Source organism: Taudactylus pleione, unplaced genomic scaffold, assembly GCF_031769625.1.
Source record: "Taudactylus pleione unplaced genomic scaffold, aTauple2 ptg000080l, whole genome shotgun sequence".
NCBI lineage: Eukaryota > Metazoa > Chordata > Amphibia > Anura > Myobatrachidae > Taudactylus > Taudactylus pleione.
The window spans coordinates 3,296,290-3,315,403 of record NW_028284482.1 but is presented as its reverse complement, the minus strand read 5'-3'; the positions used below and the strand labels follow the sequence as shown (position 1 = coordinate 3,315,403).

General features: G+C 46.1%; 1 protein-coding gene across 2 annotated transcripts in view; it reads right to left on the bottom strand.

Annotated features, from left to right (window-relative positions):
* Positions 1 to 282: 282 nt before the first annotated feature.
* Positions 283 to 19,114, bottom strand: part of POLDIP3 (DNA polymerase delta interacting protein 3) — a 44,346-nt gene continuing 25,514 nt past the window's right edge. For both annotated transcript variants that reach the window (XM_088468016.1, XM_088468017.1), the window contains exons 7-9: positions 8,145 to 8,274; positions 6,379 to 6,445; positions 283 to 2,194 (exon numbers count right to left, since the gene is read on the bottom strand). In XM_088468016.1, the coding sequence (XP_088324142.1) occupies positions 2,008 to 2,194; positions 6,379 to 6,445; positions 8,145 to 8,274 (384 nt within the window). In that variant the 3' untranslated portion in view covers positions 283 to 2,007. The remainder of the gene's footprint in view (positions 2,195 to 6,378; positions 6,446 to 8,144; positions 8,275 to 19,114) is intronic.

The following is a 19,114-nucleotide window of genomic DNA, read 5'->3' as shown; positions in this document are numbered from 1 at the left end:
TACAGATATATAGCAAAGCTTGGAGAGAGATAACATGGAGAGAGAAAGTACCAACCAATCAGCTTCTGTCATTTTATATGCTGGGTTTGATAAATGAATGGTTGATAATTTATCTCTACCTACGTTCTCTCTCTCCAAGGTTTGCTACATCTCCTCCATAGTACTATAACTACTCTGGTTATGTTGCTCTAAGCGTTCCCAGCTTTTATTTTACACTGTATTTTTTTTATAAATGTATTATTATCTACAGTTCGGCACAAGAAAGTCACTTGATAGCAATAATTAGAAAAGAAAGAAATTATCATTTTAATTCTGCTGCTTGCACCAGAGAAGCACAAGAGCATGGTCTATACAAAGTAATTTATACCATTTCAAATGTATCTTTTTTTCCAGATATGTAATATGTTCCGTGTTTTAAACCGTTTTAATTTTACCATCTTAATCTATAATCTGTACATGGAAAAAGTATAGTGTTCATCTAGCTGGTAAACAGTGGCTCATGCTGTGTTATTATGCTTATAGATTTATACTCATCTTCCGCACCTAGAAACAATGAACTCAGATATACACATTTGGAAGGTTTTTTTGTGGCAGTCTGTAACACAATGTACATACATACATACATACATACATACCATGTGCTCTGTGACTTCAGATGTAAAGAAACGCCAAATACTGCTGTTGAACAGTGTCTAACAACAGATCAGTGGCATTTCGCAAACCAAGATGTTCAATTATTTGTGATATCCACATAGAATATCAGAGTTATTGTCACACTGATTAACGAGGATCTCCACCTTCATTTTACCTGTATGATGTGGTAGCATTTACAGAAACTAGTGCAGCAATATTATAATCTCCCCGGCAATTCTCTAGATACACGTGTAATGAAGTTGAGACAGCAGATATAGATATACGCAAACACATACAGACACATACGTGTATGTATATTACATGATATAGATATACGCACACACTGACATGTATACACACACACAGACATATGTGTATGTATTTTACATGAGATAATGCTGTAATCATGATTGGAAGGGGGGCTTCCTGTTAGTAATCTCAATAAAGACACTGCTGCCAAGCACTTTTGTGCAGAAATTGATTTCTTACATTGAATAATAGAATGCACACAGTTACACTGCAAATGCGAGCGACATGGCAAACATCTCAAAATGTGTAAATTTATGGGAATTACTGGCTTTTGTGTAAGGCAATTTGTATTTTAGGTTTCTGGTCCTTTTATGCCAGGGGATGCTGCCCTGTAGTCAGACATTACACTACTTTGCATCCCTCCTAAGCTACATAACATGTCAATCTGTCTAATTTAGAGTCCCAGGAGACACAAATTAATGGCGGAGAAAGGCTACATGCAGGAACACAGCGCAGATGAGTCAAGTTGTATTGACAAAATCACTTGTAATGCACAATACAAAAACCTACCAATAAAATGAAGTTGGATATCCTCTTTAAAGAATATAAACAGCATCAAATTTATAACTGGTAAAAATGTAGTCTTTTCAAATACACTTAAGAACCCCACCTTCTTTGGTGTATCCAGTTGCTCTTTTAAATCCATTGTGGGAGATCACCATATTTTACATTTACTTTAGACAACTCAACAAGTTTTTCTTTTAGTAGAAACAGATTATTGAAGAACTTTAAACACGGTATGCGACTTCCTTTACATTTAGTTGCCCATGATAGGAAAAGTAACCATATCATGCGTTTTAAGAGTCCTTGGGCGAAGGGGAGAACTAGAAATGTGGCTAGTTACCACGGAGGATAAACTATACTATTATGCAGTGAAGAGGCTTGATTGTCCAATACCTACTGCCTACTTCCTTTCAACATGAGCTGATGAGCAGCACTAAACAAAATCTCAGGGAAACAAAATAGTCATTGTGTCCTAGAGTCTCTGGGTCCATCACTGTATTGGTCAAAGACAGAGAATCTCCAAAATCTCTTCTATTGCCACCTCATTTACTGTTGGTCTCATCAGAGCTTTATCTTGAAAGCAGTTGGCTGGACTACTGCCGATGACCCTGATGATTTAAAGAGTGCTTTTAGGATGGTGTCTGGATCCACTTCAGCTGGTGGGTTGGGAGCAGCATTGGAGGACGAGGTGTTATTTCTTCGCATTTCCCCTTCTTTCTTAGCGGTTACAGGTGTGTCACTTAATCGCCTAAAAAGAAAATCACTATAAATACTTAAATCTAAAATGAACCAAAATACAAAATAATGGCGCTCAATAGGTATGTAGCAGCATAGGCCCCTAGCAGCACAGGTCAAATGAGGTGTCCAGCCTCACACAACATGGTAAACATATGAAAAGTAACCATGCACTTTAGGGCTGCTGAAATGGATGACAATATATCAGAGTTGAAACTTATTAAACATACATTGTTGCATCAGTTTCTATATGAACAAAAAAAAAAAAAAGTATAATCTCTGAAAAAAAATAATAATTATTGAACTCATTATGCAGATCTATATACGCAACATAAAAATTCCATCAGATATAGAAGAGAGATAAATTCATAATGTTCATTACACACTATGTAAATGTTCTTACCTGCTAAATCGGTTTCTCTGATCCTATGGGGGACATTGGAGACACCTATTTGGAGGTGTCTAGGCACTAAGGAGTTAATGATTAGGGCAGCTCAGGCTCCTCCTCCTCCTCTATACCCCGCCCCTTGCCCAGGCCAATCAGTTTATATCTAGCAAAATCCCGAAAGGTAGAGAAGTGGAGGAGAAGAAACCAGGCACACAAGCACATTCACAAGTGACCTGGAATAACACAAAACCCGAACACAACCCAGGTAAACCAGGAGTGGACGGGAGGGTCCAGTGTCCCACAGGCATCAGAGTGAAGGAGATTTATGTTCATACCAGGTTAAATCCTTTTCTTCAAGATCCATAGGAAACACGGACAATGCTGGGGAGTAGTTATGTGCAGAAGAACTGGGCACCAAATCATTAACATCTTTGACATCACGGCAGCTCAGCCTCCTTCTCCCCTATACTCCGGCCCCAGCTGCAGGCAGGCCAGTTAATTTAGCAAGTCCAAGGCAGGAGCAAGGATAAAGGAAGACTGGCACACACACAAATCCAAACATACCGAAGAGATGGACATGGGAACCAGAACAAACCCCTCACAAGCCAGGTGCGTCAGGGTGGGCGCACTATGGGCCTGATTCAGACCCAGATGCTAAGTTGCGCTCGCTCTGAGCGATGGTCGCCCGTCTGCGCATGCGTATAAGTCGCAGTGCGCAAACTAGTACAAGCGATGGGATTTTGCTCGCTCGCCCTGAAAAGACTGCCCAGTGGAATGATTGACAGATAGCGCCGTTTGTGGGTAGTAACAGGGGAAGGTCCTTATGAACGGGGGAGTGGTGCTGCGAACGCAGGAGTGTCTAACCGTCAGAACAGAGTTTAATGGGTGTGCATAATTTGCAAAGTAACGTCATTGAACACGTCACTTGGTTATTTTTTACCCTGAACTGCTCGCAGTGCTTGCAGGAGCGTAAGGCTACCTCAAACGCTGCGAACAGTTCCGATGGCTCTCGATGTTACCGATTAATCCTTTAAATACCGGAGATGACGTGTGTTGAGAGTGGCAAGGGGGCGTCTTTGAACACTTGCGAGCGCAATATGTCGTCGCTCGCATAGACATAGAGGCGTCCTTACACTGCAAAGAGCGAGCGCATGATTTGCATAGACGGCCCCTTTTTGACAGTGAGCGGCCGCAAATAGCAACCGGGTCTGAATCGGGCCCCATGTCCCTTATGGATCTCGAAGAAAAGGATTTTAATCAGGTAAGAACATAAATCTCCTTTTCTTCACTTCCATAGGGGACACAGGGACAATGCTGGGATGTCCCAAAGCAATTCCCCTAAGGGAGTAGACGCTCCTGAGCTGCACTGGGAACTCTCCGCCAAAATGCCACGACCGCGGTGGCAAAGGACCAAGAAACTACCTTTGGAACGTAGCCTAACAGTGTTCGAAGAACGATCCGGTCAGAGTGAAAGAGCAGAAATGGAGAGCAACACAACAGCGAGCGCAAGTCCGACACTCTCCGGGTCGACGTGATGGCCAGAAGAAACACTGTTTCCCACGTGAGCCAGCGAATCTCCACCGACTCTAAAGGCTTGAAGAGAGAAGACTGAAGAGCCCTAAGCACTAAAGACAAGTCCCATGGAGCCACCAGTGGACAAAGGGGGGTTGCACATGGATGACTCCCTGAAAGAGGGTTACGAAATAGAAAGAGTACTGAGAGGGCTGAAACCGGAACCTTCAGGGACGAAAGCCGAAGAACCAAATCCAGGCCCTCTTACAGGAAGGAGAACCCAGGAGAGACGAAAGGACCTAGAGTTAAGGCCCCTGGCCGAACACCAAGAGAAGTAAATCCTCAAACCAAGTGATAAATCTTAGCTGAGGCGGGTTTGCGGGCACTGAGAATGGTGCGGATGACAGACCTGGAAAATCCCTTGGCCTTCAGGACAGATGTTTCAAGAGCCACCCTGTCAAAGCAAGACGGGCCAGTTCCGGGTGGAAGCAAGGGTCCTGAGACAATAGATCCAGCAGCAGAGGAGCGTCGATGGAGAGGCCTTGAAGATCCTCGCACCAAGCTCGCCACAGCAAATCGGGAGCTACTAGGATCATGGTGCTGCCTTCCACTTTCAATTTGCGGGAAACCCGCAGAATAAGCAAGAGAGAATATGTATACAAGGCAAAATACCCACTGAACCACTAAGGCGTCCACCAGAAGAGCTCCTGAATCCCTGGTTCCAGGACAGCACCTTGGCAGTTGTGGTTGTGTTGAGACGCCCATCAAGTCGACATCCGGTAGGCCCCAGTGTTGAACCAGAAGCTGAAAGACGTCCGGATGCAGAGCCCACTCGCCCGAGTAGTCTTCTTAACGGCTTAGGAAGTTAGCTTCCCAATTCTGAACCCCTGGAATGAGGACCGCCAACAGAGCCAGAAACTAAAGCTCTGCCCAGATGAAAATGCAACACATCCTTAATGGTGCCACAACTGCGAGTGGCACCCTGATGGTTGATGTAGGCAACGGCGGTTGTGTTGGTGGACTGAGCCTGGACCAGACTATGCTGGAGGAGCAAATTGCGCTAGACACAGAGCCTGAAAGACTGATCGAAGCTCCAGAATGTTGATCGGAAGGTGGCTTTCCTGAACCATCCATCAACCCTGAAAAGACTGCTGGCGAAGCATTCCCGATATTGGAACAAGCAACTAATGCCATCTGAAGATAGTGTTAGCTACAGTAGCCTATGGGGACTTACCGCATGTCAGCCGGCGGAGGGATCTCTCAGATGCCTCCGCCGGCAATGGGCGCCGCTCATGTGCAGTCCACGGACTGCGCATGCGCAGCAGCCTCCGGCCGCATCGCAGGAACCAGTCACCCTGCATGTGCCGGATCATACATTCGGCCGCTATGATTGCATTTTGCAATGCGATCATGGGCGGTACTGTATGCCCTGTTCGCATTTTAAAATTCGATCATTAATAAATGGGCCCCAAAATGTGTTATAACTTTGCATAAACACTTATTTTTGTTTCAGAGATTATACTGGACTTTTTTTTGTTGATCCCAAGAATACAATGTTCTATCAGTAAGTTTCGATTCTAATATATTGTCATCCAGTTCAGTGGTCGCAGAGCGCATGATTACTATAAATATAATTTCTAAATCAGTTTCTTTCCTCTGCGACTGCCAGCCTGGTGTGAGATCAGCACTTCCAATAGGCCTCTACTTGTACCCTCCTCCTTAGGGGCAAGTCTCTATGTTAATCTGCTGCAGGTCCAGTGATCATTTCCTACACTGCCACTCTATGCCATTCTATGACAGTGCTATGTTGAAAGTCAGTGAGCTCATCATTATGACCCATTCTACTGCAAATGTTTGACTATAAGATTGCATTGCTGTATGCTAGCAATGGGTATGGCTGAAATGGCCATACACCAGTTAGATTGTATATAATAAATATGTATATATATATATATATATATATACACATATACACACACACTGCCACCAACCACCTAACTAAACCCAAAACTATTTAGTTGCACTCAAATATATTTAAAGGTCAGTATTGTCTGTTTTACATATGTAGTTGTTTTCCAAGGGGAGCGTGTATCTGCACAAGAGTAAAGACGTGGACAAGTGGAGAAGTTGCCCATAGCAACTAATCAGCTTGTAGCATCAGCATTTACCAAGTATAATTTATAAAGTGACATGTAGAAGCCAATTGGTAGCTATGGCCAACTTGTCCACTCATTAGGTGGTTTGCGAAATATGCCACCTTGTCTCCTTAATAACAAAAATAAAATCACAATACTTACAGCAGAATGGGCTGGTCTGATGTAATAACACTGCCATTCAAATGAAGATTACATTTCATTGGCTGTCCTGAAAACAAAACAAGGAGGTCAGTTAGGCGAGAATCACTATATAGGGGGCAATTCAACTGTCAGTGATGTGTGGTCGCACACATTGTTGAGAATTATAGTAGAGCTCATGCCTATTTCGAAGTGATCGAAACTGCAGCCGGGAGGTGCCATTATTCTGTGTGTTCTGACAGTACATCGCACGCAATTGAATTGCCTCCTCAAATCTTACCCCCTTTTTTTGGAAGTGCAGTTTTCGGGCTATTTATGCATATACTTCTATATCCTCCTACAGATACATAACAGTTTGCCAGCCCTCGGTTTTCATTAAAAAAGCAGAATGTTCAGGCTTGAGGACCATGTGCCTGATTTAGAGTTGGGAATAGAGTAAGAAATAGCAAGTAACTGTGCACCTGGACAAACCATGTTACAATGCAATGAATGCAAATACACACATTTTTTTCTTTGCATGTGGGTAAATACTGGCTGCTTTGGCATAGTGCTCTGTATTAGCTGCCCAGCATTCTAATTATGTAAAACCGCTGGGCAGCGGCGGGGCTGGGAGCCGGGGGATGTGCAGGTGATTACTCACTGCGTGGTCCCCGATGGAGTCTCTCTGCAGTCAGCACTTCTCTTCTTCTTCCATGTTGAGAATGTGCTGTGGCGGTAAGGAGCTGTCAGTGCTTTTCATATAAGCGCTGTGCACTCCTTCCTGCCTTCTATAAGGACAGGGCGCCAGGTACCCAGACCCCACCTTTAGAGAGGTGGCGAAGGGTACCTAATATAGTCTAAAGTGTACAAAATAAATAAACCTAAATAAAAGAAAATAATAAATATATATGTGCTGCTGGATCACAGCAGATTGTGACCAGCTCCATGAGGCACATTTTCTAAACTGAGGGCTGATGGGGCATAGAGGGGGAGGAGCTTCACACTTCTAAATTATTTAAAGTGCTGGCTCCAGTTATCCACGCCTCTATACCCCAGCGTAAGCACCTCCAGTGTCCCCTAGTGGATGAAGAGAAATTTAGATTTCAGTTTCAACACTCCCCTCCCAAAATTTAAATCTCTCTGCACATTTTAAATCTTCCCCACCAAGATACACAGATACTTGCTCTTTCTTACTCTATTCCCAAATCTGAATCAGGCCTTATGATTTACAACTTTTTTTTCTGTACATATCTGTGGAATCCCACAAATGCAAGTGATTAAATTTAACTGTACGACAAAAACTTGCCATAGCTAATAAGTAAAGATGTAATTTGTGTTGAGAAAAACAAAGTATGCATATTGTGGTACATTTTGCAGGAAACTAGGCAAAATCTAATCTTGGAAGATCTAAGTCAGTGCTGTCAAACCTGGGCCCTTCAGCTGCAGTGGAACTACACATCCCAGAGTTTTGCTATTAGGGCATGCTAAAACTATGGCAGGGCATGCTGGGGATATGTAGCAGCAGCTTGAGGGCCAGAGTTTGACACCACTGATCTAGGTAAACTGCAAAGACATTACCTTGCATCAGAAATGCATCATAGGTATATTTTTCTCCAGAGTTCTAAACATTGAAGTGTTCTTGTCCTATAATAGAGGCAGCTACTTTGCAACCTGAACCAGTTTTATGAACAATGAAGCCTATTAATATTAATTCACTAGAATCGTGAAGCACGCAGTGGCACTGAAACAGCTACTCCAAGGCTCGCCTCAGTGGTTTTTACCCAACTTACCATCTAAATATCTGTTGTTGTATTTTTTGTAGGCACCAACTGCATCTTCCTTTCTGACAAACACAACTTCCGCAACACCTGGGCTCAGTAAGCGGGCACGCTTCAGGGCTCCACATACACAGAATAACTCCTATAACCATTAGAAGCACAAATCATTCATTGAATTTGCAAACAAAACAATTGTTGACTTGAAATAAAAAAATATGAGATATGGTAAGAACTTACCCTTGTTATCTCTATTTCTACGAAGTCCATAGGGTTCCACAGGATACCTTGGGGTATAGGTGTGACGTCAGTCGCAGGGCACCAAAGAGTTAAGCTTTCAGCCTCCCAGGATGCACTAGGTCCCCCTCCTATACCCCGCCCCCGGGCCAAGGCACCTCAGTTAGTTACCAAGCCATAGGCCGGAGGAGGAGAAGGAAGAGAGAGAACAAAGATCTGGACACATACAAGAATCACATTCTCACCAGAGGGAGACGGAAAACCGGTGACCAGAGCAAAGCCCATCTGCAGCACAGGTGCGACAGGGCGGGAGTCCTGTGGAACCCTATGGACTTCGTAGAAATAGAGATAACAAGGGTAAGTTCTTACCATATCTCATATTTTCTACTTCAGGGTCCATAGGGTATCCACAGGATACCTTGGGGATGTCCCAAAGCAGTATCCTTTAAGGGTGGGGACGCTCCTGTGCAGAAAGGAGAATCCGCCGCCCGAAGGAAGCATCCTGAGAGGCGAAGGTGTCAAACCTGTAATACCTCACGAAGGTATGGACAGAAGACCACGTAGCAGCCTTGCAGATCTGAACTGCCGAGGCACCACGTCGAGCTGCCCACGAAGGACCCACAGACCTAGTGGAATGAGCCTTCAGAGAAGGAGGGACCGGTAGGCCTTCATGAAGATAAGCTTCAGAAATAGCCATACGGATCCAGGCTGCCAAAGTTTGCTTTGAAGCAGGCCAACCCTTTTTACGGAAGCCAAAGAGGACAAACAAAGCGTCCGACTTCCTAAACGAAGAAGTGCGGTCAACATAAGTCCTTAAGGCCCGCACAACATCCAAAGAGGCCTCACCCACGGAAAGACCCGGTGAGTTAAAGGCCGGAACAACTATTTCCTCGTTAATATGAAACTGGGAAACAACTTTGGGAAGAAACTCGGGCCGAGTGCGGAGCACTGCCCTGTTCCCATAAAAAAAACCAAGAAAGGGGGTCTACAAGAAAGAGCCCCTAACTCAGAAACACGTCTGGCCGAAGCAATGGCCAGAAGGAAAACAGTCTTAGCTGTTAGCCATTTAAGATCCACTGAGCCCAGTGGTTCAAACGGCGGTCCTTGGAGAGCCCTCAGGACCACAGCCAAATCCCAAGGCGCCACAGGTGGAACAAAGGGCGGCTGAATGCGGAGAACACCCTGCATAAAGGTGCGCACATCCGGGATTGTAGCAATCCTACGGTGAAACCAGACAGATAGGGCCGAAACCTGTACCTTCAAAGAAGCAAGGCGAAGCCCATGATCTAGTCCCGCTTGCAGGAAGGCGAGAATCCGAGACAGACGAAACTCCCGCGGTGCATAACCTCTCGGTCGACACCACTGGAAGAACGTATGCCACACGCGATGGTATATCCTCGCGGAAGACGGTTTCCGAGCTCGTAACATGGTACGCACCACAGAGCTGGAAAACCCCCGGGACCTCAGCATGGCAGTCTCAACAGCCACGCCGTCAAAGACAGCCGAGTCAGGTCCGGGTGAAGGCAAGGACCCTGAGACAGAAGGTCCGGTCGTAGCGGCAACCGCAGAGGAATGTCCACGGACAGACCCTGAAGGTCTGAGAACCAGTGCCGTCTGGGCCACGCGGGAGCAATCAACAGGAGCGTCCCTCCTTCCTGTTTGAATTTCCGGATTACACGTGGAAGAAGGGAGACCGGAGGGAACAGGTATGCGAACCGGAACGTCCACCGGACGGACAGAGCATCCACCAGAGACGCCCCTTCGTCTCTTGTGCGAGACCCGTACACCGGCAACTTGTTGTTGTGCCGGGACGCCATGAGGTCGATTTCTGGAAGACCCCACCTGTCCACCAGTAGTTGAAAAACGTCCGGGTGCAGGGACCATTCCCCCGGATGAACGTCCTGGCGACTTAGAAAGTCCGCCTCCCAATTGAGCACTCCCGGGATGAAGACCGCTGATATGGCCGGAAGATTGCGCTCCGCCCAAACCAGGATCCGAGAGACCTCTACGAGAGCCGCCCGACTGCGAGTTCCTCCTTGCCTGTTTATGTAGGCCACGGTGGTAGCGTTGTCCGACTGGACCTGCACCGGGCGACCCTGGAGAAACCGCTGTGCCTGCTGGAGAGCATTGAAGACCGCACGGAGTTCCAAGATATTTATTGGAAGCTCCGCTTCTGTCGGCGTCCACCTGCCCTGGAACAAGTGTGGACCCGAAACTGCTCCCCAGCCCCGAAGACTGGCGTCCGTTGTCAACAGGACCCAATTTGGAACCCAGAACGGACGTCCCTTGTTGAGGTGGGTCGTCTGTAACCACCACGTAAGGGACAGGCGAACCTCCTGGGTGAGCACAATCGTCTGGGACTTCAGAGACTGAGTCAGCCCGTTCCACTTGGACAGGATCAGGTGCTGCAGAGGTCTGGAGTGAAACTGGGCGTATTCCACCATGTCGAACACAGACACCATGGAGCCCAGTAACCTCATCGCCGAGTGTAAGGACACCCGGCGGCTGTGCAGACAACTGCGCACCCTTGACTGTAAAGCAGAGATCTTGTCCTCCGTCACGAAGATCCTTTGCTGTCCCGAGTCCAATAAGGCTCCAAGATGCAGAATCCTCCGAGACGGGATTAGAGTGGACTTCTGCCAGTTGATTAGCCAGCCGTGCCGTTGCAGCAGTGCAATGGTCAGGTCCAAGTGGCGTAACAGGAGCTCTGGAGATCCTGCCACCAATAACAGGTCGTCCAAATACGGCAACATGCGGACTCCCTGCAGCCGCAGAGAAGCCGCCATGACCGCCATCACCTTGGTGAAAACACGTGGTGCTGTTGCCAGGCCAAAAGGTAACGCCCGAAACTGGAAGTGGTCGCTGCTGATTGCAAACCTGAGGAACTGTTGATGGCGCCAAAGAATAGGGACATGCAGGTAAGCGTCCTGTATGTCCAATGACACCAAGTAGTCCCCAGGTTCCAGCGCCAGAATGATGGACCGTAGGGTCTCCATCCGAAACTTCGGGACCCGCAAAGACTTGTTGAGTGCTTTGAGGTTGAGAATCGGACGATATGACCCATTGGGTTTCTGTACCAAAAATAGATTTGAATAGAAACCCTGGCCCCTCTGGGAGAATGGAACCGCCACTATAACTCCAGCCTGGAGCATAGTGTGCAATACCTTCCGCAGCTCCGTAGCCTTGTTCCGGTCTGATGGGAGACCCGTGGTGAAGAAGCGAGCCGGGGGTCTGTGCCGGAAGGAGAGGGCGTATCCGTGGGAAACCACCTCCAGAACCCAAGTGTCTGTCGTAGTGGTCGACCAACACTGGGCGAACTGTAGCAGGCGGCCTCCCACCCTGGGATCCCCCAAAGGGAGGCCCGGACCGTCAGGCCGCAGGCTTGTCATCTGGCTTGGGGGCCGGACGTCTGGTACTCCATGCCTGCTTCCGGGGCTTGACCGATTTCTTAGGGCCAGCCTGTCGAGGAAACGACTGTGGTTTGGGCCTGCCCTGGGCCCTAGATGACCGAAAGGACGATGGTCCCGAACCAGAAGGAGCAGCGGCCGACGGGAGACAGGCAGATTTGGCTGCCGCCAGCGTGGCCACAATCTTATCCAGATCCGGACCGAAGAGAACTTCTCCGGTAAACGGCAACGCTTCCAGACCTTTCTTGGAATCTGCGTCCGCCTTCCAGGATCGCAGCCACAAGGTGCGACGAGCAGCTACCGCTGCTGAAGAAATTCTAGACACCAGAGTACTAATGTCTAGAGCCGCCTCGTTGATGTAGGTGGCCGAATCACGGAGATTGCCAATCAACTCCGCCTGATCGGCCGGACAGTCGGATTCAAAAGAAGCCTCTAATGAATCCGCCCAGCGCTCCATCGCTCTGGCAACCCAGCAAATGGCCATAGCCGGCCGTGCTGCCCCCCCTGCAAGGGAATAAGCGGACTTCAGGCAGATTTCTACCTTGCGGTCCGTAGCATCCTTAAGGGAGGACATGGATGGCATCGGCAATGTGGCACTACGGACAAGACGGGTCACGTGAGAATCCACCTGTGGAGGGGATTCCCACTTCGCAAAATAATTATCCGCGAACGGATAAGCCACCGCCAGGCGTCTCTGCGGCTGGTATCTTTTGCCAGGTTGTTTCCACGCCTCCTCTAAATGGTCCACCAACTGACCCGAAAGAGGAAAGACTGTGGCATCGCCCTTCACATCTTTGAAAAAGGCATACTTAGATTTAGCCGCTGGGGGAACTTCGTCCTCAATCACCAAGGCTGTGCGGACCGCCCGAATAAGTCCAGGAATATATACTTTGGACTTAGCATCAGCGTCCTTAGTATGGAGAGGTTCCTGATCGTAAGGATCTAGAATCTCCCCATCATCAGACGTCCCTTCGTCATCCTCATAAGGAGCGGACAGAGACGCCACCGGCCTTTTATGAGACCGCATCACAGACTCCCCTTGCAACACATCCGACAAGTGCTGTACAGAACTCGTCAGGGAGTTAACCCACGCTGGCTCCTGAGAACCCGGGAGCGGGGAAATAGGGAGACTGTGGGGTACCACCAATTGTCGTGGGAACCCCTGCATGGGTGACGACACCACAGACTGCTGGGACAAACCCATCGGAGTAAACGCGGGCTGCGGAGCTAACTGGCCCACTAAAGCTGTTAACGCCTGAGCGAAACAAGCCCAGGGCGGCTCCTGTACCGGTGCTGTAACCGTAATAGGCCGCGCCATGGACAAACACTGCCGGCAAAGGCCCTCAGCGCTACCCTCCCCCTCCGCTAACGGTACTTTGCACTTGGTACACTGTAGCCGGATGGGAAAATCACTTTCAGACATGATGGCACCACGTATGTGACCTCTCTCACCAATTAAGAATTAAATAGGCGAGAGACCACCCTGCAGCACCGCACCGCAAGGGCTTTAGCAGAAAGAACAGGGACAGTAATAAAGCTGACAGTTTAGAGAAGAAAAGATTACAGGCAGCAGCGCTAGCACAGTCACATACAATGCAGAGAAATAACAATTCCTGCACTAACAGCGCTGATCACTCAACTACACAGACACAGGGCCTGGTAGGACACAGCGCTGCATACACAGACCTGACCACAGCGGAGGAGAGGTATGCGGGGGGACCCAGACCACGATGCTTCCGTCCAGCGCTTCCAGCAGCGTTCACCATGCGTTCTGGAGAAGATGGCCGCCGAGGAGCAGAGAGGAGGCTGGCCTGGGGGAGGAGCGCTGCCACAGGACCAGTCGGCAGCATGCAGAGAGGGCTGTGTGCAGCGGGGGAGGCGCCGGCTGTGAGACAGGGAAGGCGCGCTCCCCTGGCATGCATTTAACCCCTGGGACGCCGCAGCGCTACCGCTCTGCTGCGGTCCGCTGTCCCAGGGGGTAGTGGAAGCGCAGGTTGGTCGCCTGGCTCCACGCTGCAGCCAGTCCCCAGGGAGCCCCCTGCCTGGGGACTTAGGACCATGTGATCAGCGGGGACCCACCGCGGGACCCCGCTGCTTACCTCTGTCCCCCTTGAATCCGGCCATGGTCCGGAGCATCTGGGGTCACCGCTAGCTGTGACCCCAGACGCCCACCAGCATCCCCGGATCAGTACCGGCGTTCTGGTACCGGCGGGGTGTAGGGAAGACAGCATGGACGTCAGGACTGACTGTCCATGCTGTTCATCCAGTTGTGCAGCCACAGCTGCATGAAGAATAAGCTTCAGGGGCTCTTCTAGCCCCCACTCCAACAGGTGCACCCGACTCCGGCCGGGCACCAAACTAAACTAACTGAGGTGCCTTGGCCCGGGGGCGGGGTATAGGAGGGGGACCTAGTGCATCCTGGGAGGCTGAAAGCTTAACTCTTTGGTGCCCTGCGACTGACGTCACACCTATACCCCAAGGTATCCTGTGGATACCCTATGGACCCTGAAGTAGAAAGTATAAGTATTTCCTAAAATACCTTTCAAAAGGGTTGTAATAATAGTAGGCACAATGTAATTCAACCTGCCACATTCCTTCAAAAAGGATGGTTTATTTTAAAAAGATAATCACCCAACCATAGAGGAATCCTATCTGCTTTAGAATCTTAATTGGCAAGTAAATACTATTTGCAATATAGATATCAAAGGCTGTATAGCACCAAGCAGAATTATAAGTATAGACACTTTTTATTTAATTTAATATATGTCCATTGTCTTCTTTCAACCCTCTGAAAAAGGCTGACATGTTAGGAAGGAGGCGGTTCTCTTAACTGAGCAGGCAGAGTGCGAGTGACGGTTTGGCACGCTTGATGTGCAGCAATGCACCATAGGGACTGGTGGATTCAAACACAGCAACTGACATGGCTTCAGGTCTCAGCCTTTAGGCCTATATGGGATCCCATTACCGACACCAGCTCACAGAGTGTGGAGATTTAGTACCTTTTAAAAGAGCTGCAGTGTAAAATCAACTTAAGACTGTACAGCATCTGAAAGTTTTCATTTTGGTGCTTTTAATTTTTTTAACATTCATTTTAAGTAACAAATTGGCTGCTCCAATATGCCATCCACACCACTTCACCTCTTCTGATGATGTCATTGTAGGTTACATGCACAGTTCCACTACAATGGAAGTACTTGGCCATGTGTGATGACATCCTATGCAGAAAGCACCACATATGATTAATGGCATAACAGTTGGAAAAGAATGGTGGTGAACAACAAGCTCATATCTGCATTGTATTGCCCATTGTTAACAGTTACATACAAGCGTGCGGTGTATAAGATGTATGTATATAGTTAGACTGTAAATCTCATGAGCAGGGCCCTCTTGCCTCATGTGCTTTCTTTCCCTCGCTTATACACATCATCTCCTCACTTAACAACGGCACCAGACCTTTGGATTCTGCCACCCTGTCGCCTATTTGGGCATTAAGGCTGCTGATGCAGCAAGGTTTCTAAGCCTTGCCCATGTCCAGCGATGTTTTGTACTATAAGTCACTGTTTTTCTTGTTTTGTTCATACTGTTTTTATATTTTGTAAAGCACTGTGGTCCCCCTGTGGTGCCATATAAATAAAGGATAATAATAAATAATATGTACTTGAAGACATAAATTAATTCTTTGATATATACATACACATATACATGGTGACTTTAGTTAGTTATAAGATATACATATTTGCATACTTACAGTTTTGATACAGTAAGTTTTGAGCAACAGATCTGAGAGTTGTATATTATGTAAATAGTGGAAAAGACTGGCGAATGTGTGATTTTCAAGAAAGTATGTAGAAAGGGGTAATTAACAAAACTAGGAACAGTGTATATATACATAGAATGTATAAAACATATTGAATACATCTCTATTTTGGTACTTGTAGTGGTTCAGTACAATATTTATTTCCACTTTAAAAATGCAAAAACCTCTGGCTATGGCTTTTCAAAGTGAACAATTGTCGGCAGATCCGGCCATTGTATTTAAAATTGTAATCATATTAAATTCAAACTCAGGCACTGCTGACAATTGGTGGCTTTTCCTAGTAGTAAATATACCCTTATATTTCTTTTACATAGCAGTTGTAAGTTATCTATTGATAAGGCAACTTCCGCTTAACACTGGATCATTAGATTGGTCTTGCAAAACAAACATTTCAGCAAACCGCTTTGCAAAGTATGTCTAGGAATTTATACAACAAGCAAAAGGGAGCTGGTTGATGCCCATGACTTAACGGTTTGGTGGCCAATAGTGAATTGTGATGGACCAGAAGTGCCACAAAAGTTACATGAGAAACAGGCTTACTCTGTTTGTAATAAAAACAAACTATGTCTATATATTTGTTTGTGATAAAATGCACCAGCAGTCATATTAACAGTGTTTGTAGTATGTCGAAGCTGGTTTAGTGGCTGAGACAGAATCAGTGTAAAATTAGCTTGGAGCAACGCCATCTTGCGAATGGCAACCAGACTCCATCTTAAAAATAAGAATCTGCAAGACGCCATTTTGCGACCAGCGCCATTTTAAGTTACAACTCACGAGCTAAGTACAGATGGCAATGTTTTTGATAATCTTTTTAGAAGCCATGAAAGGCCCATTCTGGGGAAAACCTTGCATAGAGAAATACCAAAACAAACACAGTATCAGTTAGCAACTAGAAAAACAGCTTCTTGAGAAAAGGAATTGGAAAAAAACAATACACCAGAAACTGTGGGTGTTTTTGCATGTAAAGGGAGAGACCCCACATGTGGATAGGTGTAGCTGCGGCAATTGTAATATGGCCCAGACACTTGAATTTGACTGAATGAACAATGGTAAGAAATCTGCTCTTTTAAACTCACTGTCAGACAGGCTGGCACCAGCACTGTTGGGGGTCTCCACCCTGTTTGAGAGTGAAGCTCACTGCCCATAACACATTTGCATTGCAGTTTAAACAAATGTTAATAAGAAATGAGAAATATATATACAGTCAGGTGCATAAATATTGGGACATTGACAGAATTTTCATATTTTGGCCTCTATTCACCACCACAATGGCTTTGAAATGAAACAAACAAGATGTGCTTTAACTTCAGACTTTCCGATTTAATTTGAGGGTAATTACATCCAAATCAGGTGAACGGTGTAGGAATTACAAAGGTTTCTATACGTGCCTCCCACTTTTTAAGGGGCCAAAAGTAATGGGACTATCAACTCAAAAGCTATTTCATGGACAGGTGTGAGCTATTCCCTCGTTATTTCATTATCAATTAAGCAGGTAAAAGGTCTGGAGTTGATTCTAGGTGTGACATTTGCATTTGGAATCAGTTGCTGTGGACTCTCAATATGAGATCCAAAGAGCTGTCACTATCAGTGAAGCAAGCCATTATTAGGCTGAAAAATCAAAACAAACTCATCAGAGATATCAAAAACATTAGGTGTGGCCAAATCAACTGTTTGGAACATTCTTAAAAAGAAAGAACGCACCGGAGAGCTCAGCAACACCAAAAGACCCGGAAGACCACGAAAAACAACTGTGGTGGATGACAGAAGAATTATTTCCCTGGTGAAGAAAAACCTCTTCACAACAGTTGGCCAACTCAAGAACACTCTTCAGGAGGTAGGTGTATATGTGTCAAAGTCAACAATCAAGAGAAGACTTCACAAGAGTGAATATAGAGGGTTCACCACAAGATGTAAACCATTGGTGAGCCACAAAAACAGGAAGACAAGATTAGAGTTTGCCAAACAACATCTAAAAAAGTCATTATAGTTTTGGAACAACATCCTGTGGACAGATGAGACAAAGATCAACTTGTAACAGAGTGATGGGAAGAGAAGAGAAGGAAAGGAACTGCTCATGATCCAAAACATACCACCTCATCAGTGAAGCATGGTGGTGGTAGTGTCATGGCGTGGGCATGTATGGCTGCCAATGGAACTGGTTCCCTTGTATTTATTGATGAAGTGACTGCTGACAAAAGCAGCAGAATGAATTCTGAAGTGTTTCGGGCAATATTATATGCTCATATTCAGTCAAATGCTTCAGAACTCATTGGACAGCGCTTCACAATGCAGATGGACAATGACCCAAAGCATACAGCAAATGCAACCAAAGAGTTTTTTAAGGCTAAAAAGTGGAAGGTTATGCAATGGCCAAGTCAATCCCCTGACCTGAATCCGATTGAGCATGCATTTCACTTGATGAAGACAAAACTGAAGGGAAAATGCCCCAAGAACAAGCAGGAACTGAAGACTTTTGCAGTAGAGGCCTGGCAGAGCATCACCAGGGATGAAAACCAGCATCTGGTGACGTCTATGCGTTCCAGACTTCAGGCTGTAATTGCCTGCAAAGGATTTGCAACAAAGTATTAAAAAGTGAAAGTTAGATTTAGGATTGTTTAGTATGTCCATTACTTTTGGCACCTTAAAAAGTGGGAGGCACATATAGAAACCGTTGTAATTCCTACACTGTTCACCTGATTTGGATGTAATTACCCTCAAATTAAATCTGAAAGTCTGCAGTTAAAGCACATCTTGTTTGTCTCATTTCAAAGCCATTGTGGTGGTGAATAGAGGCCAAAATATGAAAATTCTGTCAATGTTCCAATATTTATGCACCTGCTGTATGTATGTGTGTATATATATATATATATATATATATATATATATATTATATATATTAAATCCATCATAAATAGAATTACATGACGCACATTAGCGAATGCACAATATCCTGCATGCGAACGCTGTTTATTAGCTGCATGCGTGCACATCTGCCCCAAATCAGATAAACCTAAATAGCGTCTTTTCCCAAACCCCTAATACTTACACAATGCACACTCACATAAAAGGTTCCATAGCTTTAAAGTATAAGATCCAAGTTTTATTCATTTATTACAAATGCTGTGAAATAAAGGCTATTTAGGTATCTAGGGTTTAATACGTGATAAGTAAGCCGTGTTTGGTATTATGCTGAGCTGCACTTTCTCAACAGCTTTCCGGTATCATCGGTGTGAAGATCGCAACATGCATTCTCAACTTATGGACCGTAGAGATATAAAGCACCAAAATGTATTTTGTGAAACTAACAGCTTAGATTTGCATGCAGGGGGAATAGAGGAGACAATAGGCTGTCGGAGGCTGACCTATGTCCATTTGAATCAACCAGTTAAATATCCTGTAACAGATGCACCCGCACTGGGAACCAATGGGATCAGCAACAAACCTCTCTATTGTGTTGTCTGTTTCTGTAAGGGTATAAATGTGTGTGTTGTGACCCCAGTCTGGAGTCTTCTTGCTGATTGACG